The sequence below is a fragment of the Mandrillus leucophaeus genome, unplaced genomic scaffold (assembly GCF_000951045.1).
Source record: "Mandrillus leucophaeus isolate KB7577 unplaced genomic scaffold, Mleu.le_1.0 Scaffold582, whole genome shotgun sequence".
In the NCBI taxonomy this organism is placed as follows: Eukaryota; Metazoa; Chordata; class Mammalia; order Primates; family Cercopithecidae; genus Mandrillus; species Mandrillus leucophaeus.
The window spans coordinates 123,983-146,510 of NW_012106275.1; the positions used below are offsets into that span (position 1 = coordinate 123,983).

The following is a 22,528-nucleotide window of genomic DNA, read 5'->3' on the forward strand; positions in this document are numbered from 1 at the left end:
CTCACTGCAACCTCCGTCCCCTGGGTTCAAGCGATTCTCCTGCCTCAGCCTCCTGGGTAGCTGGGATTACAGGCACACACCACCACACCTGGCTAATTTTTGTATTTTTAGTAGATGGAGTTTCGCCACGTTGGCCAGGCTGGTCTCAAATTCCTGACCTCAAGCAATCCGCCTGCCTCGGCCTCCCAATGTTCTGGGATTACAGGCATGAGCCACTGTGCCCAGCCAGAGAGAGTGGTTACTTCTAAAATGACATGATGATATAACCCTGGCTCAGGGAACAGATCAAGTTCCAAATCTCAGGAATAAAAAACTGATACTCATTATCCAATTCATATAGTCTTGTATTATATACATATTAGTATTAACAGTCTACGCAATGAAAAATAAAGACGTTTCATAAAACTATTTCAAAACTCGGAACATAAAAATGTAAAGAAACAAAACATTTAGTGTACAATCTACTCCATTTGGCAATGTGTACTGAGAGATAAAAAACTTATCTACAAACAGAATATAACAAAAGGAAAATGTGACTTAAGAAGTGATCTCAGGTCCATAGCTCTTCAGTTCTTCCAAATTTGTAGATCAGAGTGCTAGAAAGATAGGAAAACAAATCATGAGGAAAAAACAGATGGAACAAGCAACACAAAATTCATTTTCTCAATATGCTTTGACAGGTACTTCACTGATTCCTTTCTATCAATTTAAAAAATTAAATTAGACATCATGGCAGTGTTGGTCTTAATTTGCTTATTTTGTAAAGCAGTCTGTTAACCACGATGGCTGAGCATAACTATTCTTTCTTAAAGCCTGGAAAGTTATTAATAGGCAACTTGTAAGGAAAAGAGACATTTCTCTATGACTCAGAAACAAAAAAAAATGAATCAATACATCAAAAAAAATAAAAGAGAGAGAGAGACCATTCTCATAGTGACAGGCATTAGGGCCATTTTATGTCTCCAGGAGCCTACCATATCTAAACTACAGTAACTGAAGCACCCTACAACAGACCATACTGCAATTCTTCATTCCTTCAACAAATAATTATTGTGCACTGAAAACTGGTTATGTACCAAGCACCTGAGTGCTGGGATGAGACTTTGAGTCCAGACAAACTTGCTCTCTAATGGAGCTAAGGGTCTAATAAGGAGACAATCAAATAAATATAAAATTCCAACTATAAAAAAAACGCTATAAATGAGAGGTGCAGTGTCCTAAGAGTGAAACATAAGGATCAGACCTAGTTAGAGAGGTCAGGAAAGGTTTTCCTGAGGAGTGGTGACTGAACTGAGATCCCAAAGAAGAGGGGGAATTATCTCGGCAAAGTGAGAGAGGAGATAAGGAGGTGGGAACAGAGAGATGGGACACTCCAGGGCCACGCATTGAGCTGTGGGCGTACTAAATGTTTTGGATTTGAAATGTCAGCAACCCAGGAAGGGATGTGAAGTAGGAATCTGGATATATGGTTTAGGCCTGGAAAGGGACATCTGTGACTCACTGGAATATAAGCAATAACTGGAGTCCTAAGCACACATGAGTTCACCCAGAGACAGAAAAATAACAAGGAGTTTCTTAAGGCCAAGAACAGAGCTTTAAGAGACTTCAAAAGGTAGTAGGCAGGGAGTGGAGGATCAGCTTGCAAGGGAAACAGAGGAGTGACCAGAGATGTAAATAAAAGAGGCTGTACCCCAGAGCTTAGAACAGGTCCAGCACAGAGGAAGCACACAGGCTGCCTGATAACTTGCCAGCCTCTGGGCAGAGCACATAGTTGACACGGCTGTCAGCTATGTCCACCTGAGCATACAAGGTTTCTGTTCATCCAACAGTCATTTAAGTGGATTCATCTACCACCACAAAGCGTTGAATCTGACCTTAAACTTAATCTATAAAGATTGCCTCAAATGTCTTCATAATAACTTATCATATCACCAGAAGGCTGTCAGTCACATGCCAAAGACATGTGACTGACAGCACGTAAGACAGCAGAAACTGCCAAACATCTTTCAAAACCAGAATGTCAAGGCCATAAGGAGAAATCCAGGTAAAGCAGGGTGGTCTGAGAGTTGGGGGAGACCACATGGCTACGGTTTGCCACGCAGCATACAGCCAGCCACACAGAGGGAATGCAGGAGATCTGCAGGGGGTGCTCCTTGAGTCTGTGGCTGAGTGTTGATCAGTCTATACATAAGAGGAAACTACCCAAGTGAAGGAAAGAACCACTGGAAAGAACACATCCCAGAGCTACCACAAGGCTGGAAGAGAGTTCACATTCTCACAAGTCGAGTAGAGAAACCTTGGAATACACGAAGCATCAGACCGTGGAAACACTCAAAGTACTGGCATGACTGCCTTAGTAAGCGGACAAATCAGTCCTGGGCTATAGCTGCTCTGGTTCTGCCTATAACAAAGCTTAAAAGACATAAAAGGACCAAACTGTTTCTGAGTCACCTAACTGCATCCCAAAACAAAGCTCAAAAACATTTAAAGGACTAACAAAGATCCAGTCTCAACAAATTGTATGCAAAGCACAAATAAGGGAAAATAGGTCCAAAATGAAGAGCAAACAGAAGCAGAAAAAAATCAATAGAAGCAGATGCAGAAATGACACAGACAATTGGACAAGGACCCTGAGATAGCTATAAATATACTCTGTGTGTTCAAGAAGGTGGAAGAGGGCATGAGCATGTTAAAGAAAGACATCAGAAATATTTCTAAAGACCCAATCAAGCTTCTAGAGACAGAAAATACGACGTCTGAGATGAAAAAATCATTGGATGGCATAGATTAGACACTGCAGAAGTAGAGAGTAATTAATTTTTTTTTTTTTTTTTTTTTTTTTTTGGAGATGGAGTCTTGCTCTGTCACCCAGGCTGGAGTGCTGTGGCCAGATCTCGGCTCACTGCAAGCTCCACCTCCCGGGTTTACGCCATTCTCCTGCCTCAGCCTCCCGAGTAGCTGGGACTACAGGCGCCTGCCACTTCGCCCGGCTAGTTTTTTGTATTTTTTAGTAGAGACGGGGTTTCACCATGTTAGCCAGGTTGGCCTCGATCTCCTGACCTCGTGATCCGCCCGTCTCGGCCTCCCAAAGTGCTGGGATTACAGGCTTGAGCCACCGCGCCCGGCAATTTTTTTTTTTTTTTTTGAGATGAAGTCTCATTCTCGTTCTGTTGCTCAGCAATGGTGCGATCTTAGCTTACTGCAACCTCAGCCTCCTGGGTTCAAGTGATTCTCCGGCCTCAGCCTTCCGAGTAGCTGTTACAAGCATGCACCACCATGCCCAGCTAATGTCTGTATTTTTAGTAGAGATGAGGTTTCACCATGTTGGCCAGGCTGGTCTCGAACTCCTGACCTCAAGTGATCCACCCGTCTTGGCCTCCCAAAGTGCTGGGATTACAGGCGTGAGCCACCATGCCCAGCAGAGATTAATTTTAAAATGTAACAATAGAAACTATCCAAACTGAAACACAAAGAGGAAAAAAAAATCTGACCATTAGCGAGCTGTGAGACAACTTTAAGCAGTCTGTTATAACATGCAACTGAAATACCAGAAGAAGGGTGGAGTGGATACAAAAAATGCTTGAAGAAATAATGGCTGAAAAGAATCTAGATTTGTTGATGAACTATAAACCCACAGATCCAAGAAACTCAATATACACCAAGTGAAAGGAATATGAAGAAAACTAGACCATAGTACATCATAATCAAATTACTTAAAACCAGTGACAAAAACAAAGTTTTTCAAGGCTTAGAATTTACTTAATGATTTATGGGGGGTGGGGACAGAGGCAGATAAAATTTTATAAATAAATACCTAAATATCCTATGTTGACATTAAGACATTCATTCTAGGCCGGGCATGGTGGTTCACACCTGTAATCCTACCACGTTGGGAGGCTGAGGCCGGCAGATCACTTGAGGTCAGAAGTTCGAGACCAGCCTGGTCAACATGGCAAAGCCCCATCTCTACTAAAAATACAAAAATTAGCTGGGTGTGGCAGTGCGTGCCTGTAATCCCAGCTACTAGAGAGGCTGAGGCACGAGAATTGCTTGAACTTGGGAGGCAGAGATTACGCTAAACTGAGATTGCACCACTGCACACCAGCCTGGGCAACAGAGCGAGAATCTAGCCCCCCCGCCTCAAAAAAAAAGACATTCATTCTAAAAATCATAGAATATGGACTTCATTTGGGGGATATTTTTAGAAGATTGCTCCTAAAAAATACTTTTAATATTGGTTTATTTTTCCACTTAAGTTTTCTTAAAAAGGCATTCAGAAAACACAATTTCCCAACAGGTTTTGTATATAACATGCATACCATGTATTAATTATTATTATTATTTTTGATACAGCTCTGTCACCCAGGCTGAAATGCAGTGGCACTATCTTGACTCACTCCAACCCCCGCCTCCCGAGTTCAAGTGATTCTCCTGCCTCAGCCTTCTGAGTAGCTGGGATTACAGGCATGCACCACCATGCCCGGCTAATTTTTGTATTTTTATTAGAGATGGGGTTTCACCATGTTGGCCAGGCTGGTCTCGAACCCCTGACCTCAGGTGATCCACCTGCCTCAGCCTCCCAAAGTGCTGGGATTACAGGCATGAGCCACCACACCTGGCCACTATGTATTAATTCTGGTTTTTCCTTTTTTCTTAATAAAGGTACTTTACCTGTTGTTGTCGTTAATTTTTTTTTTTTTTTCAAAAGGCTAGTTAAGAGAAACAACGGGTCTGATATGTTTTTTAACAAAACACAGGCTATGGAAGCAGCAGTCTGGATTCAAATCCCAGCTTCTCAATTACTAGCTAGGCATCCTAAAGCAAGCTCTAAACTTTATTTCCTCATCTATAAACTGGGAATAACGCTGGGTGCAGTGGCTCTCACCTATAATCCCAGCACTTTGGGAGGCCAAGGCAGGCAAATCGTCTGAGCTCAGGAGTTCGAGGCCACCCTGGGCAATATGGTGAAACCCCGTCTCTACTAAAATACAAAAAATTAGCTGGGCGTGGTGGTGTGCACCTGTAGTCCCAGCTACTTAGGAGGCTGAGGCACGGGAATCATTCGCTTGAGCCCTGAGGCAGAGGTTACAGTGAGCCGAGATTGTTCCACTGCACTCCAGCTTGGGCTACAGGGTGAGTCTCCATCTCAAAAATAAATAAATAAATGAAAATAAAAATAAATAAAATGGGAATAACACCTGACATATATTTAAAATAATTAAATGGGAATTTATTTATTCATTTATTTATTTTATTTTATTTTTGAGACAGGGTCTTACTCTATTGCCCAGGCTGGAGTACAGTGGTGCAATCTTGCCTCACTGCAGCCTCAACCTCCTGGGCTCAAGCAGTTCTCCCACCTCAGCCTCTTGAGTAGCTGGCACTGTACATCATCACAACCAGATAATTTTCATATTTTTTTGTAGAGACAGGGTTTTGCCATGTTGCCCAGGCTGGTCTTAAACTCCTAGACTCAAGCAATCCACCCACCTCAGCCTCCCAAAGTGCTGGGATTACAGGCATGAGCCACTGCACTTGGTCTAAATGGGAATTTAAAAGGTAAAATATATAAAGGATCCAGCTAAAGTCTTGATACACAGCAAGACCCCTATTTAAAAGGCCTGTCTGCTCTTATGTAACAGTGGAATTCTCACCCTTTAAAAGAAGTTCTATCATTGTAACCAGTCCATGGGATTTATATGTGTTTCATGTATATGCTGCCTTAATTAAGCTGACATTTCTGTAAATGTTACAGGTGTAGTTAAAACATTAGGCAACTTACCTAAAAAATATAAGTGCATTTTGAAAAAACACAGCTAGACCCGGATAAACATCAGTATCTACATACATAAAGTAAAACAGATTAGAAGGTTATATAGGCAAACGTCACTAATAAAGTATCAATACCATTCATAATGATACATTTTGTATATTACAACATAACACTATTATTCATTAACTCTAAGACATCTATAATGACACTGAAAGAAGAAAATGCCAATTTAATTCCCCCAAAGCAAAGGACTGCTCTTACTCTGGATAAAAGTCAATGAACTTAATCAAGTTTTCTTTTAGTCTAAAGTAATTGCTGGTTCTAGCTACATCAAAACTGCTGAGGAAACAGTAACTTGTTCCTTTGCCTCCTATGGCCAACAGTGAAATACAAAATCGTAAAAATATACAAATTAAATTCTTGACTTTTAAACAGTCTGTTAATTTATTTTCTTTCATGAATTCAAGAAGTTTTTTGTGTTTGTTTTTAAAGAAATGGGGCCTCACTACATTGCCCAGACTGGAGTGCAGCAGCTACTGACAGGCACTATCATAGCAAACTACAGTCCAAACTCCTGGGCTCAAGTGATCCTCCTGCCTCAGCCTCCCATGTGGCTGGGACTACAGGCACACACCACAGTGCCTGGCTCTCAATCCAGCAGTTTTATTATGCAAACATGTCAGATATAAATAACACAGTTGTAATTTATCATTATTCTCTCTCACTGAATCTATCCTGGAGGAAATGGTTACTATCTTTATAGGAAGAGAAAAGAAACAAAATGGAAACTACTTAAATTTTTGTAGATGATTAACTTTTGTAAAACTATAAATGTTGATTAAAAAATACTGGAGAGGATGAAGAAACTGGTTCAATTCTGAGCTCTTGATATCATAGCAAACAAAGAACACCATGGTTAAGAGCTCCAAATTTGAGCCAGACTCAGGTTTGAATCCTATCTACACCAATGACTAAATGTATGACCTTGGATAAATTATTTAACTTCAGTATATCTTCATTTCCTCACCTGTAAAACAGGCATTGTAATAGCACCTACTCCAGAGTGCAAGAATTAGATGAGTGACTCTATATAGTGTTAGAACAATATCTAGCCTATAAAGTAATATATAAAAGTTGGCTATCATTATGAATATTAATAGTTCAAGCAAATCTGCACAATAAAAGACTGGAAACATGCCCTAGAAATGCTCTCTGAAATAAAGTCATATTCACTTTACAAATAAAAAAGAATATTTAGGCTGGGTGTGGTGACTCACGCTTGTAATCCTAGCATTTTGGGAGGCCAAGGTGGGTGGATCACTTGAGGTCAGGAGTTTGAGACTAGCCTGGCCAACATGGTGAAACCCTGTCTCTACTAAAAATACAAAATTAGCCGGGCATGGTGGTGGATGGCTGTAATCCCAGCTACTTGGGAGACTGAGACAGGGGAATCACTTGAACCCAGGAGGCAGAGGTTGCAGTGGGCCAAGACTGCACCACTGCACTCTACCCTGGACGACAGGGCGAAACTCCATCTTTAAAAAAAAAAAAAGTATATTTAAATTAGTAAAGCTGTTGAAATAGAAAGATGAAATTCACAACCAAGAAATTTATCAATATGTACTAGTTCTTTAAATATTAAGATACAATTGACTGGGAGTGGTGGTTCATGCCTGTAATCCCAACACTTTGGGAGGCCAAGGCAGGTGGATCGTCTGAGGTCAGGACTTCAAGACCAGCTTGGCCAACATGGTGAAACCCCATCTCTACAAAAAATACAAAAAATTAGCTGGGAGTGGTGGCAGATGGCTATAATCCCAGCTATTCGGGAAGCTGAGGCAGGAGAATCGCTTGAACCCAGGAGGCAGAGATTGCAGTGAGCCAAGACTACGCCATTGCACTACAGCCTGGGCGAGAAGAGTGAAACGCGTCTCAAAAAAAAAAAAAGATACACTCAACGAGAGTACAGCCTTTACAAACAATATTTCCCTACATACCTTAGAGAAATGGCAATTTATTCCTATTTTCACTATAGAAACTGTAAAGTTCATGGATCACTTCAAGTGCTGAAGTAAATAAGCAGGTGGCCATTAACCTGAGGCTATCTCCCCACTCTGAGTTCCTGTGTGACCCCACCCCCTGCAACCTAACTTATGTAAACAAACTGAAACCTAGGGTTATATTTTTGTAATAAATAGCTGAATTTTAGTCAATCACAAACAGCTAAGCTTTAGCCAATCCCAAGCAGCCAACTGATGAGACCATGCACAAATAAGACAAACATAGCTATAGACAATCTAAAAATTTCTTGTCTTTGCTTTGTGTTCAGCCTACAGCTGCTCATGCTGCTGGGTGAAGCTCTCTGAACCTCTTCTTCGTTCTGGGTCCTGCCCAATTCATGAATCATTCTTTGCTCAAATTGTTAATTTATCTAAAGTTTTTCTTTAACATAACTATGGAGACCTTTTAAGAAAATCAGTGACAGCAGCCCACCCTTCTTAGTCAGGGATAAAATGAGTTTAAAACACACTTTTGGCGGGGCACAGTGGCTCATGCCTGTAATCCCAGCACTTTGGGAGGCCGAGGTGGGTGGATCATGAGGTCAGGAGATTGAGACCATCCTGGCTAACACGGTGAAACCCTGTCTCTACTAAAAATACAAAAACTTAGCTGGGCATGGTGGCGGGCGCCTGCAGCCCCAGCCACTCGGGAGGCTGAGGCAGGAGAATGGCAGGAACCTGGGAAGTAGAGTTTGCAGTGAGCCAAGATTGCGCCACTGCACTCCAGCCTGGGCGACAGAGCAAAACTCTGTCTCAGAAAGAAAAAAAAAAAAAAAAAAAACCCACACTTTCTGGCTGGGTAGAGTGGCTCATGCCTGTAATCCCAGCACCTTGGGAGGCTGAGGTGGGTGGATCACCTGAGGTCAGAAATTCGAGACCAGCCTGACCAATATGGTAAAACCCCATCTCTATTAAAAACACAAAAATTATCCGGGCGTGTTGGCATGCACCTGAAATCCCAGCTACCCAGGAGGCTGAGAAAGGAGAATTGCTTGAACCTGGGAGGCAGAGGTTGCAGTGAGCCAAGATCACGCCACCACACTCCAGCCTGGGCAACAGAGCAAGGCTCTGTCTCAAAAAAACAGTTTCCTATAAGATTCCATGTGTATGAAATAGATATATCTATAGAGACAGAAAGTACATTAGTGGCTGCCTAGGGCTATGGGAAGGAGTAATGGGGAGTGACTGCTAATGGGTATGGTGGTGATAAAAATATTCTCAAATTGGATTGTGGTGATGATAGCATAATTCTGTGAAAATACTAAAAACATTCAACTGCATATTTTAAATGGCTGAATTATATGGTATGCAAATTACATCTCGATGAAGCTATTTTTAAAAAAGCATTTTCCTTCAGATACGCTTCGTACCAGAACTATGTGCTCTAGTAGTATTTTTAATTAACTAAAAAACACATTTCAGACACAGCTAGTGACCAATGTTATTTAAGCCAACCACTGTCCTCTTGTAATGTGACTTATTTTGTACCAAGTGAAAGACAAAGAAAAAACAAAGGTATTCCAAAGATCTTACACTGATCAAACTATGAGACTTAAATGATACTATCAAAAGTATTCAAAAATCAGCTGTGAGTCAGGACAAGGAGATGTGACAGTTAAGCAAAGAAGGCTGACAAAGAGATTCCAGAGGCAGAGGAATCAGAGGATGAATAAATTGTGTTCTCTGACTCCTGTCTTTGGAGCAAAGGAAGACGGCCAGTGAAACAGTCTTCCAACGCTTCCAGAGACACTTCTGAAGCTGGGTTCTGTTTTTCAACACTACTGTGAATGAAAAGCTATGGCATCTGGCACATCCAGAAAACTCAGCATGGTGTAATAAGAGTTCATCCCACTCCATCAACTGTTTCTGTATGAAGGGTACACATATATATCTTCAGTCTTGCCCTTAAAAAACTCCCTCTGTACCCGTGACTTAAAATAACAGGTTTGGCTGGGTGCGGTGGCTCACACCTGTAATCCCAGCAGTTTGGGAGGCCAATATGGGTGGATCACTTGAGGTCAGGAGTTTGAGAACAGCCTGGACAACATGGTGAAACCCTGTCTCTACTAAAAAAAAAATACAAAAATTAGCTGGGCATAGTGGCACGCACCTCTAATCCCAGCTACTTGGGAGGCTGAGACAGGCGAATTACTTGAACCTGGGAAGTAGAGGTTGCAAAGAGCCAAGATCACACCACTGCACTCCACCCTGGGCGATAGAGTGAGACTCTATCTCCAAAAAAAAAAAGTACAGGATTAGGTTGGACAGAGAAGGTGTTTATGAAAAGAAAGATTACTGATAATCCATAGATTATCAGATAAGGGGTCTATGCCCCTTATCTGAAATCCCTGGGGCAAGATATATTTTGGGATTCAGAATTCTTCAGATTTAAGAACAGTAAGGCAAAGCACATATACTGCATAGCACTGCCAGCTGGGTATGGACAAGCATCCTATAACCTAATACATCTATTTTCATTCCTACAACAAAACATTTGAATACTGACACTAAATGGGATAAAGAAAACAGTGAGCCCTGTGTCAGTTCAGGTCAGGTTTTGCTGCCAAACTAGTTATAAATAACTTGATTTTCAGCATTTTGTGGATTTTAGAATTATATATAAGGGACTGTACACCTGTACTGCTTTCTCACTTGTTCTACTGCAACTCCCAGTAAATGGGCCTCTAGCATAAAATCCTGGCTATCCTAAGGTAAGGAAGGAAAGCAGAAAGTCTGGAGATGGCTGAGAGATACCGGCTTTGTCAGTGGCTTGGATTTCCTAACCAGAGCTATCCTACTGCACTGTGTTCCCACTGACAAGTTTTATTAAACAACTCATGTATCTTCACACAGAGTAGTATCTTCAATCTGAGTAATGATACTAAATTGTACTCAAGGTAGAGTTAGCCAAATATAAAAGACATATCTGAATCTCTCCTATAAAATACAGGAAGAATACTTACTTTGGGTAACATATGCACCAAAAAGAATCCACATGGAAGCAATAAGTGACCCAAACATCAACATGAAACCAATGAAAAGCCAAACTCGAGCACCTGTGTGGAGAAGAGGCTTATGATTTTGTTCATTTTTACAGCCCTATAACGTCTTAGGAATACATAACACTAGAAGCCCTGTTAGCCTTATATGTATTATGCATATCAAAGATAGTCATATATTTATATAAATTTGCTCTAAGTTAAATGAATGATGATTTAAAAAAAAAAAAAAAAAAAACTGAAAGAAGTTAAACCGTACATGGAAAACGAAAAAAAGTAAGTTACCTTTTTACTGACTAGAGAAATGAATGCCCTAACTAAAAAATTACGCTGCTGTATATATTATCAAAATAACTGCCCTATTAAAAGTAGCATATGCATTCTGGATAGCCATCATCACAAAGGAATGAGAGACGTCAAATGAAGAAGGACTAATATGTCCCTTTTTAATCAATAATAAGCTTCTATAATCACACCATTACTCAATATAGTACAAATAATGGCCATTCTTTAGAGTATATTCAGGCTTGTTTATTGCTGAGGCAGCCAATCTGTACCACATATTCATGAAAACTTCAAAATCAGAAGCATCTCTTCAACCCTGTATTGAACAAAATTCTAGATGTCAATAATGTAATCATCTGGACACCCGAGTAGATTCAACACATTTTTAGGAAAGCAGGTTAACACTTGCACCAGACCCTGTTCACAGGTATACTGACAGCCCCATCACCTCTGCAAGGGGAACAAAGCTCCACTGAAGTAAAAATAAAATCCTAACCAACTTCCATAACAGAAAACTAAATTTGCCTCAGTTGCAAATATTTTGTTACCACTGAATAGATTCATTTTAGACACTAGATAAGGAGGAAACACTGATCAAAGTTCATGATGGTTAGAACAGCTGATATTTGAGAGAAACAGATCTCTATATTATCTAAATTTTATTACAATACTAAGCAGATCTCCAGAAATAAAAACAGTAATGTTTAATGCTTTGGAGAAATACAATCTCTAAATTATATTCAATTATAGCTTTTATCTAATGTGAATAAAAGGAACTATTAAAAATCCTTAAAGGCCGGGCACAGTAGCTCACCTGTAATCCTAGAAATTTGGGAGGCCAAGGTGGGCGGATTGCCTGAGCTCAGGAGTTCGAGACCAGCCTTGGCAACATGGTAAAACCCCATCTCTACTAAAAGAACAAAAAATCAATTGGGCGTGGTGGCAGGTGCCTGTAGTCCCAGCCATTCAAGAAGCTGAGGCAAGAGAATTTCTTGAACCTGAGAGGCAGAGGTTGCAGTGAGCCAAGATCCTGCCACTGCACTCTGGCCTGCATAACAAAGCAACACTCTGTTTCCCCCCGCCAAAAAAAAAAAAAAAAAAAAAAAAAATCCTTACAATTATTTTCCATCATGTCCTTTATTTATAGCTATATACATTAAACTTTCTAATAGAATTAAACAAGAAAAAAGTTTCTCTTGAAAAATAAGTACGTCTGAGGGCATATTAACAAAAAGAGAAAAAAAAGAAAAAGAAGTATGCTTTTGTTTAGCAAAAAAATAAAACTATAATATTTTCTCGTTTGCTCTGGCTACAAGGAAGCTCTGAGCTAAGGTTAATGACAATTAAAAGCATCCATCTTGTCCCAGGTTCTAAGTACAACGATCATTTTTCTACCTAGTTCTGGTTCCTTTTTATGGTTTTATTATTTACCTGTTTCATTTATAGTATATTTATTATTTTGATACTTTCCTATTAATTCCTCTGGGAACTAAATAGAGATGGTTTACAAATAAACCACTTAAGGAGTACAAAAGCTAAAGAGTAGCAACACCTGGGCATGACTCTAAGACAGTTTGTCCTTAATTTCTGAAGCACTAGACAGAAACTGCACTATATGCACAATATATAAACTGCACTGTTAATTTTAACAGAATAGGGAATATCATAGAATAATCACTTAGTGAGGGTAAAAACGATGGGCCTGGGAACCAGACAGACCAAAGACAAATACAGGTTCCACTTTTAAGTTAAAAAACTTTGGATAAGTTACAATGAAACTTCCTATAAAAAACGGGTAATAGTGGCCAGCCACAGTGGCTTACACGGGTAATCCCAACTACTCTGGAGGCTGAAGGGGGAGGACTGCTTGAGCCCAGGAGTTCCAGGCTTTTCTGCGCTATGATCACACCACTGCACCCTAGCCTGGGTGACAGAGCAAGACCCTGTCTCAAAAAAAGATAATAGTAACATAATTCACAGCAATGTCCGTGGAATATTCTTTAAAGAAAAATGATGGAGTACATTATTGTATGCTCTACATACATCATCTTCACTTGCTAATATATATTATTTTTTCTTTACCTTCCCTCATTCCTGACATTACTGCTGAGGCTGACACACAGGATATGCTAAAAAGTGAGCGCAATTGCATGCGCATACACACACACACTTTAAACTTAGGTTCATCTGTCATTTGTCATTATATCCTCTGGCGAATTCTCCATGGATTCCAGTAGAAGTGAGGTTATAAAATCTACATCAGCATTAAAGTATCAGGTAGAAGGCTGGGCATGGTGGCTCATGCCTGTAATCCCAGCACTTTGGGAGGCCAAGGCGGGTGGATCACCTGAGGTCAGGAGTTCGAGACCAGCCTGGCCAACATGGTGAAACCCAGTTTCTACTAAAAATACAAAAATTAGCCAAGCGTGGTGAAGGGCACCTGTAATCCCAGCTATTCAAGAGGCTGAGGCAGAAGAATTGCTGGAGCCTGGGAGGCGGATGATGCAGTGAGCTGAAATTACACTACTGCACTCCAGCCTAGGTGACAGAGTAAGGCTCCATCTCAAAAAAAATACATACAAAATTAAAAAAAAAAGACGCCAAGTAGAAAAGCAAGCTAAGCTCTTCACAGCTGCTTTATTTGGTTTAAAAGGCTATGATACTTACCATATGATCCCATTTATATGAAAGAGCAGAAAAGGCAAAGCTACCATCATAGAAAGTATATCAGTGGTGACCAGGAGGTGAGGGGAAGGGGATTAACTATAAAAAGGGGTATGAAGGAACTTTTTGGTGTTCTATATCATGATTGTAGTGGTAGTTACACAACTGTAACTGTACACATTTGTTCAAACTCATCAAATTGTACACTTTAAACTGGTGGATTCTGGTCAGGCGTGGTGGCTCATGCCTGTAATCCCAGCACTTTGGGAGGCTGATAACTTGAGGACAGGTGAATAGCTTGAGGCCAGATCAAGACCAGCCTGAACCACATGGTAAAACCCTGTCTCTACAAAAAATAAATAAATTAGCTGGGCGTGATGGCATGTCCCTATAATCACAATTGCTTGAGAAACTGAGGTGGGAGGATCACTTGAGTCCCAGGCTGTGGAGGCTGCAGTGAGCCAAGATTGTGCCACTGCACTCCAGCCTGGGAGACAGAAAGACTCTATCTCAAAAAAATTTCATAAAATAATAGTGAATTATATTATACTTAAATTATATTCAGTTAAGCTGACAAAAAGAAAAAATATACACGTAGTACCAAACCAGACAAAGTGACCAAATGGTTCTAGATGGGAAACAAGTACAGCATGGTGGCTAAAAGCATGGGCTCTGGAGTGTTCAACACTGTCAGTGTTCAATCCTGGCTCCACCACTTACTTGCTCTGTGACTTTGGACACATTATTTAAGCCCACTGTACCTTAATTTCTTCATATTATAATGTAAATTTTTTTGTTTGTTTGTTTTTGAGACAGAGTTTCGCTCTTGTTACCCAGGCTGGAGTGCAATCAGGTGATCTTGGCTCACTGCAACCTCCGCCTCCCGGGTACAAGCGATTCTCTTGCCTCAGTCTCCCAAGTAGCTGGGACTACAGAAGTGAGTCAACACGCCTGGCTAATTTTGTATTTTTTTTTAAGTAGAGACGGGGTTTCTCCATGTTGGCGAAGCTGGTCTTAAACTCCTGACCTTAGGTGATCCACCCGTCTCAGCCTCCCAAAGTGCTGGAATTACAGGTGTGAGCTACCATGCCCGGCCGTAAATTTTTAAAAAACACAATTGGGCCAGGCACAGGGGCTCACTCCTGTAATCCTAGCACTTTGGGAGGCCAAGGTGGGCAGATCACCTGATCAACATGTAGAAACCCCATCTCTACTAAACCTACAAAACTAGGCAGGCATGGTGGCGCATGCCTGTAATCCCAGTTACTCTGGAGGCTGAGGCAGGAGAATCGCTTGAACCCAGGAGGTGGAGGTTGCGGTGAGCCAAAAACGCACCACTGCACTGCAGCCTGGGCAAGAAAAGCGAAATTCCGTCTGAAAAAAAAAAAAAGGATGATAATTCAAATGAATTCAAACTAAAAAAACTAATTTATGTGTAGACAAATAGCATCTTTCTTCTGAACAATTTTGTTGCAGTCTGTGGGTGGCTACTCAGGTGATCAGAAGTGAATGTAAAGACACTGTAGTCCTAGGTTCGATCCCCTAATGTGTTCATTATTTTCCGTTAGTAATCACAGTCAGCCATCTTGTAAGTAGCATTATTGGTCAACAACTGGGATAAGAATAAATCCATCATTAGCACTGGAGTCCAAGATCCATCTGAAGAGCAACATTTTTTATCTATATCATGGGCAGTGTAACATGACAAAAATAATAACTTCTAGCAATGACTTACTTTCTTAAGGATTTGAACAACACTAAAACTTGTTTTTAAAGCAAATAAAAAATATTCCATATAATCATCACCAGTCCTGAATAAAGACTCACAAGAGAGGCTTTTTTTCTGGTGACAAATTTCTATTTTGTTAACACACATTAACAGCTCAAAGTATCTTTACCTGTTCTTCCTAAACAGCCGCTTTCATAGCTATCACCTCTCACCTGAGCATTGGATACAGCATTTATCCTAGAACAGTACAAAATCATTAAATGAATTTCAGTATTTGCTGTTAAAATACTCAAATATTTATATATCACTTAGAAAACAGATTATTTCATAACTAAAATCAATATACGAATAATTTAACATCTTTTAACCTAATAAAAATGCTAGTGGATAGAAATGTTACATTAGTCTTATTTTTCATAAAGTACACCCAGAAAACACACTTATTTTAAGAGATTTCTATCACTTGTCTGCAGAGATTATAGAAGAGGGGCCAGTTTTCTGGTTTCTTTGTCTATTTCACATTTATACATGAATGACTCACTGCTATCCCATTTCAAAGTTCTCATTATTATCAAGAGTTAAATAGTTTCTCCTTGTGTTAAAAGTCAAGTGATTTTCTATGACCCACTCCTTAAGCTCAGAGAAAATGTAGTTTATGTAATATGCCCACTTTATTCAGCTTCCCCTTTCATTTTTGTTAGAGCAAGGTACATTAATTAGTAGCAGGAATTTCCTTTTTTTAGCAGTCACAATGGATATAAGTAGTTCCAATTCCCATAATATAACCTTTTTAAACTCCTGGCCAGGTGTGGTGGCTTACACCTGTAATTCCAGCACTTTGAGAGGCCAAGGCAGGTGAATCACAAGGTCAGGAGTTCAACGCCAGCCTGGCCAACACAGTGAAACCACCGTCTCTACTAAAAATGCAAAATATTAGCTGGGCGTAGTAGCAGGCACCTGTAATCCCAGCTACTTGGGAGGCTGGGGCAGGAGAAACACTTGAACCCAGGAGGCAGAGGTTGCAGTGAACTGAGATCGCGCCACTGCGGTCCAGCCCAAACAACAGAGTAAGACTCTGTCTCAAAAAAAAACAATAATAATAAAACCTCCTGACAGTATAAGGAAATGATGTAATCTTAATGTTTAATATTTTTTAATTGTTAAAAGACATCCATAAAAAGCTTCCAAGTTTTATGAAATGAGGTAACATAAACTTAAAAATAATTTAAAATAAAAGCTACAAACAAATCTCTTTGAGATCAATCTTGCCTTTCCCTCCAACACTGGCAAACACAGTCAAGTAGCACATTAAAAAAAATAATAATAATACTGCAAGGTAAAAGTTGAGTGTACTACAACACCTATGGACGATTCACTACTAAAAAATACAGAAATGTAACGTGTTTCATTGAATCTCAGAGGCCATGAGTTTTAAGATACACCATTAATTTTTAATACTGACAAGAAATAAAAATGTTATCAATTATAATTCTAATTATATTAAATATACTAATTATATACTGACTGCAAGATGCATCCTGATATTCAGAGGTATTAAAATGTGAAAAAGTAGATCTTGGAACTGACAAAATATGTAACTGACCAGATTAAAAAATATGAGGAAAAAAAATCACAAGATAATCGTTATAGGTGCTAAAAAGATATATGCCCAAATCCAACACTCATTCTTGGTTAAAAAAAAAATCGTAATAAAATGGGAATTATGTATACATCATGTTAAAAAATAATCTATCAAATAAATCAAAAAGTTATTCAAGAAAGCACTGCACATTAACAGGAAAGTATTTTTAGAAAAATCATATTGATTACAGAATTATCATCATACTTACATGAAGAAAGCCAATGTGGAAAATACACCACATGTGTGAAAGGCATGGTTCAACTGTTCTGGCTTAGGATACACCACAGCTGCATCAATCATTATCCACCAGCCTGTAAAAAACTTAAAACACAGCCCAAGTCACTGAAACACTGAAACTCTTGCTAGCACAATACCTGCTTTTTAACATTCCTTTTGTCCTACAGATCATATAAATGGGCCGGGTACAAAGGCTCACGCCTGTAATCTCAGCACTTTGGGAGGCCGAGGCAGGTGGATCACTTGAGGTCAGGAGTTCGAGACCAGCCTGGCCATCATGGTGAAACCTCACCTCTACTAAAAATACAAGGCTGGGTGTCGTGGCTCACGTCTGTAATCCCAGCACTTTGGGAGGCCAACACGGGCAAATTACCTGAGGTCAGGAATTTGAGACCAGTCTGGTCAACATGGTGAAACCTTGTCTCTACTAAAAGTACAAAAATTAACTAGGCATGGTGGCAGGCACACATAATCCTGCCTACTCAGGAGGCTGAGGCAGGAGAATCACTTGAACCCAGGAGGTGGAGGCTACAATGAGCTGAGATCACGCCACTGCACTCCAGCTTGGATGACAGAGTGAAACTCTGTCTCGAAAAAATTCAAATACAAATACAAAAATTAGCTGGGCATGGTGGCATGTGCTTCTAATCCTAGCTACTTCGGAGGCTGAGGCACAAGAACTGCTTGAACCTGGGAAGTCGGAGGCAGAGGCTGCAGTGAGCAGACTGCTTCACAATTATCGTTAGTTCTTGCTCTGCTTTATTTCATTCTATTGGACTTAAGTGTAGAACTGTACGTTCAAAGAGATGAATTTTTTAAATGTAAACAAATAAAGAAATTTGCTTCCAAAAAATGCAGTGGGAGCCAGAAATGGTAGTGTAGAAAATCTGTAGTCCCAGCTACTTGGGAGACTGAAGCAGGAAGATTGCTTGAGACCATGAATCTGAAGCCGTAGCACACTACAATCATACCTGTGAATAGCCACTGTACTCCAGTGGCTGTACAACATAGCAAGACCTTGTCTCTTTAAAAAAAAAAAAAAAAAGGTGCGGCCAGGGAGTGGTTGATGGAATTATACAGCAAGACAGGTCCTGATTTTGGGGTGGTGGTGTTTTTTTTTTTAAGCTGGATGATAGATACATGGGATAAAGGAGGAGACGGAACCTTTATAACATTCTGCCTACTTTTGTTTTATGCTTGTCATTTTCAATAATAAAAAGTTAAAAAAAAATGATGGAAAGAAAATTAAACAATAGTTTCCTTCACAAATGTCCTCCTCTGATATTCCCCTGGTGTTGCAGCTGGGGAAACAGAGATGGTATTTCTTCCCTAGAGCCGCTGTAGGGCTTCAGTTCTAATGGAGCCTAAGGTTGTCACTATTATCTGCAGAGTACTGTCACTGTTGTCTGACCTTCAATAAGTCACAACAATAATTTTGTGTTACATTAAATCCTGAGCCTTTAAGGATCTTAAAGTACTTATATACATTGTATCACTAAGTTAAAAATGCTATTGCCTATAATAATTATATTATCACTGAAACTGAAGAAAAGATATTAAGTACACGTTTACAAAGTCAAAATGAATCCAGGGCCTACCATACTCTGCTTGGCAATAGCATCTAGAACTCTGATAATTATCTATACAAAACAGCAGTGAAATAAATAGTTCTGGAAAGCCATTCTCAGTTCAAAGGAACTGGCATTGATTTCCAAGGCAAAAGGTAAGGGATAAATGTCACCAACCTGTCTTTCTCACTTACCAATATACCTGCGACAACAGACGCCACAGCATTTCTTCTCTCGCTCCAGTCAATACACTCACATTCTGGCCAACGAAAATTGTCTAGGAAGCCTGCCATTTTTACTTCTTAAGCATAAATGTTTCATTAAATGCTGTATCCTACAAACAGAAAGACAAAAACTAATCAACCCAAGACAATGTTTTCTAAAAGTAAAATATCTTACTCCTTTACTTTACTTTAGGTCCTATTCTACTATAGTTAAGAAAAATTCAATACTTCAACAAGTACCTAATTGAGATGTATACAGGACTACGCTAGGACACAAGGGGGAGATTGCTATTTGATAAATGAGCACTGTGGTTTTAAAACATGTCTAGGAGCTAGGTGACGTGGCTCACGCCTGTTATTCCAGCACTTTGGGAGGCAGAAGTGGGCAGATCACTTGAGGCCAGGAGTTTGAGACCAGCCTGGCCAATATTATGAAACCCTGTCTCTACTAAATATATGAAAAATTAACTGGGCCTGGTGGCACATGCCTGTAATTACAGCTACTTGGGAGGCTGAGGCACAAGAATTGCTTGAACCTGGAAGGAGAGATTGCAGTGCAAGATCATGCCACTGCACTCCAGCCTGGGCAACAGAGCAAGACTCTGTCACAAAAATAAATAAATAAATGAAATAAATTAAACATGTCCAAAATATTTGACACTTCTTCCATTGAGAGGTGGATTTATGTCCTACCTTTGAATTTGGGTCAACAATAAAGACTAGTTGACCAGTAGAGTAGAGGAAGTGATGCTAAGTAACTTCTGTCATGCAACTTCCAAGATCAGGTCACAGAAGGCAACGGACCATCTGCCTGGTTCTCTGGAACACTAATGCTCGGGCTACCATGCTGTAAGGAGACCATTTATAGGTGTTCTGACCCACAGTTCCAGTTGAGGTCCCAGCTAATAGCTAGTACTAACTGCCAGACATGTGAGTAAAGACACGTCTCTACTAAAAATACAAAATTAGCCGTGAGTGGTGGCGCATGCCTATAATCCCAGTTACTTGGGAGGCTGAGGCAGGAGAATCACTTGGACCCAGGAGGCGGAGGCTGCAGTGAGCTGAGATCTCGCCACTGCACTCCACCCTGGGTGACAGAGCGAGACTCTGTCTCCAAAAAAAGAAAAGAAGTTAGAAGACCAGTAAAAAAGATTCACATATAAATAACACAGGTATTTTAGAAACTACACAGGAAACAGAAGAGAAAAAAGAATCAACAAAATATTTCAAGAAAATTTCCCCAGAATAAAAGTTCTTGTATTTCCAGATTTAAAGTACCCATTGAATACTCAAGTAATGGAGTAAACCCACACTTCATTTTAAATTTCAAAACACTGAGGTCAAAGTGTAGATTCTATAAGTTTGCAGATACGGAAAAAACCAGGTCGCATACAAAGGCTTTTGGAATTCGTGTGTGTGTTTGTGTGTGTGTGTCTGAGAGACAGAGAGAGAGAGAGAGACAGAGAGAGAGAGACAGACAGAGAGAGAGACAGGGTCTCGCTCTGTCACCCAGGCTGGAGTGCAGTGGCATGATCACAGCTTACTGCAGCCTCTACCTGCTGGGCTCAAGTGATCCTCCCACTGCAGCCCCCGGAACAGCTGGGACTACAAGCACACACTACCACACCCAGCTAATTTTTTATAGAGATGGGATTTTGCCATATTGCCCAGGCTAGTCTTGAACTTCTGGACTTAAGCAATCCACCCACTGCAGCCTCCCAAAGTGCTGGGATTACAGGCGTGAGCCACCATGCCTGGCCCTCAGCTTGGAATTCTTAACAGTAAAACCACAAGCAAGATGACAATGGGGCAGTAAATTCAAAACTCTGTAGGACAATTATTTCCAACCAAAAGATTTTTACCAGTCAAAATATGAATCAAGTATGAGGATAGCATCAAAACATATTCAGAAGCATTTTGAGAGGCCAACGCAGGCCTCTCACTTGAAGCCAGGAGTTCAGGACCAGCCCGGCCAACAAGGCGAAATCCCGTCTCTATTTAAACAACAACAAAATATTCAGACACACAAGGTCTCCAAAAAATGTAACAATTCTTGTCAAGAAGCTACTGGAGTTTGAGCTTCAACAGGGAGAGTGAATTAATAAAAGAGAATATGGGATACAGGAAAGATCCTGCACAGAAGAACTAAAGAGAATCCAGCTGTGCCCCAGAAGCAGCAGATAATCAGGCCAGACTGCAGCAGTGTAACTCAGGAGATAACGTCCTGGCTGGTATAGCAGTTTTTTGTGCGGGATTTTGTGCCTTTATAAAAAACAATCTTTTAAAAAATCCACTGGAATATAGCAGCTTTTGAAGCTGAGGACTGAATGCTCCAAGAACTTGGCCCAGAGCCTATCTGTACTCACTGGGGCTTGGCTTGATCCTGAGCATATGCTGATGCAGTTCCTGCTCTCCTGCAAGGCGTGCAGTCTTCGTCAGCAGACGACACTCACTTCCCCCACAGAGAGGTTCTGCTTTCACCTACCCTGTTAACTACAGGTAGGCCATGGTGAGCTAAGAAGCAGAAAATGCAGAGAAGCCCATTCCTTCTGACCTTATTTTTATTGTCTTTCCATTACATGGTCCACTAGAACCTTCCAGATACCCTGACTGAGGTGACCCCCCTTTCCTAGGACTCATAACACAGCACATAAACTTCCTCAGAAAGGCCCCCTGTAAACAGGCAAGGGATCTGAAGTCATTCTGTTCAGCTCATCTTTACTTGAAAACCTTCATCTAAGTGGCTATCCTTTCCTTAGTCAAGTTTGACCGTATAATTATAAAATGAGGCCAGGCATGGTGGCTCATGCCTGTTATCCCAACACTTTGGGAGGCCGAGGCAGGTGGATCACGAGGTCAGGAGTTCGAGACCACCCTGGCCAATATAGTGAAACCCCATCTCTACTAAAAATACAAAAATTAGCCGGGTATGGTGGCACACACCTGAAACCTTGGCTACTCAGGAGACTGAGGCAGGAGAATTGCTTGAACCTGGAAGGTGGAGGTTGCAGTGAGCCAAGATGGCACCACTGCACTCCACCTGGGCAACTGAGCGAAACTCGGTCTCAAAAAAAAGCTCAGGCTGGGCGCGATGGCTCACACCTGTAATCCCAGCACTTTAGGAGGCCAAGACAGGTGGATCACGAGGTCAGGAGATCGAGACCATCCTGGCTAACACGGTGAAACTCCGTCTCTACTAAAAATACAAAAAAGTAGCCGGGCGAGGTGGCGGGTGCCTGTAGTCCCAGCTACTCAGGAGGCTGTGGCAGGAGAATGGTGTGAACCCAGGAGGCGGAGCTTGCAGTGAGCCGAGATTGCGCCCCTGCACTCCAGCCTGGGTGACAGAG

General features: G+C 40.8%; 1 protein-coding gene across 2 annotated transcripts; it reads right to left on the reverse strand.

Moving 5' to 3' along the window:
- Positions 1 to 326: 326 nt before the first annotated feature.
- Positions 327 to 19,301, reverse strand: TMEM50B (transmembrane protein 50B). Of its 2 annotated transcripts, none has more exons than XM_011999114.1 (6): positions 19,152 to 19,301; positions 17,361 to 17,473; positions 15,680 to 15,747; positions 10,797 to 10,889; positions 5,783 to 5,840; positions 327 to 596 (listed from the first exon to the last, which is right to left on the reverse strand). In XM_011999114.1, exons 1-6 carry the CDS (start codon positions 19,248 to 19,250, stop codon positions 551 to 553), a joined length of 477 nt encoding a protein of 158 aa, XP_011854504.1. In that variant the 5' UTR covers positions 19,251 to 19,301; the 3' UTR covers positions 327 to 550. The 2 variants fall into 2 exon arrangements, with proteins under 2 accessions (XP_011854504.1, XP_011854505.1); XM_011999115.1 differs by having other exon boundaries at positions 19,160 to 19,291.
- Between the last annotated feature and the right edge of the window lie 3,227 nt (positions 19,302 to 22,528).

Bases quoted from the DNA above. Each gene is read 5' to 3' on its own strand.
- TMEM50B (XM_011999114.1), bottom strand. From the start codon at position 19,250: ATGGCAGGCTTCCTAGACAATTTTCGTTGGCCAGAATGTGAGTGTATT. The intron at 17,474-19,151 runs GTAAGTGAGAAA...CTGTGTTTTAAG, and splicing joins CTGTTGTCGCAGGTATATTG to TTTTTTACAGGCTGGTGGAT. The intron at 597-5,782 runs GTAAGTTGCCTA...CTATCTTTCTAG, and splicing joins AATGCACTTATATTTTTTAG to CACTCTGATCTACAAATTTG.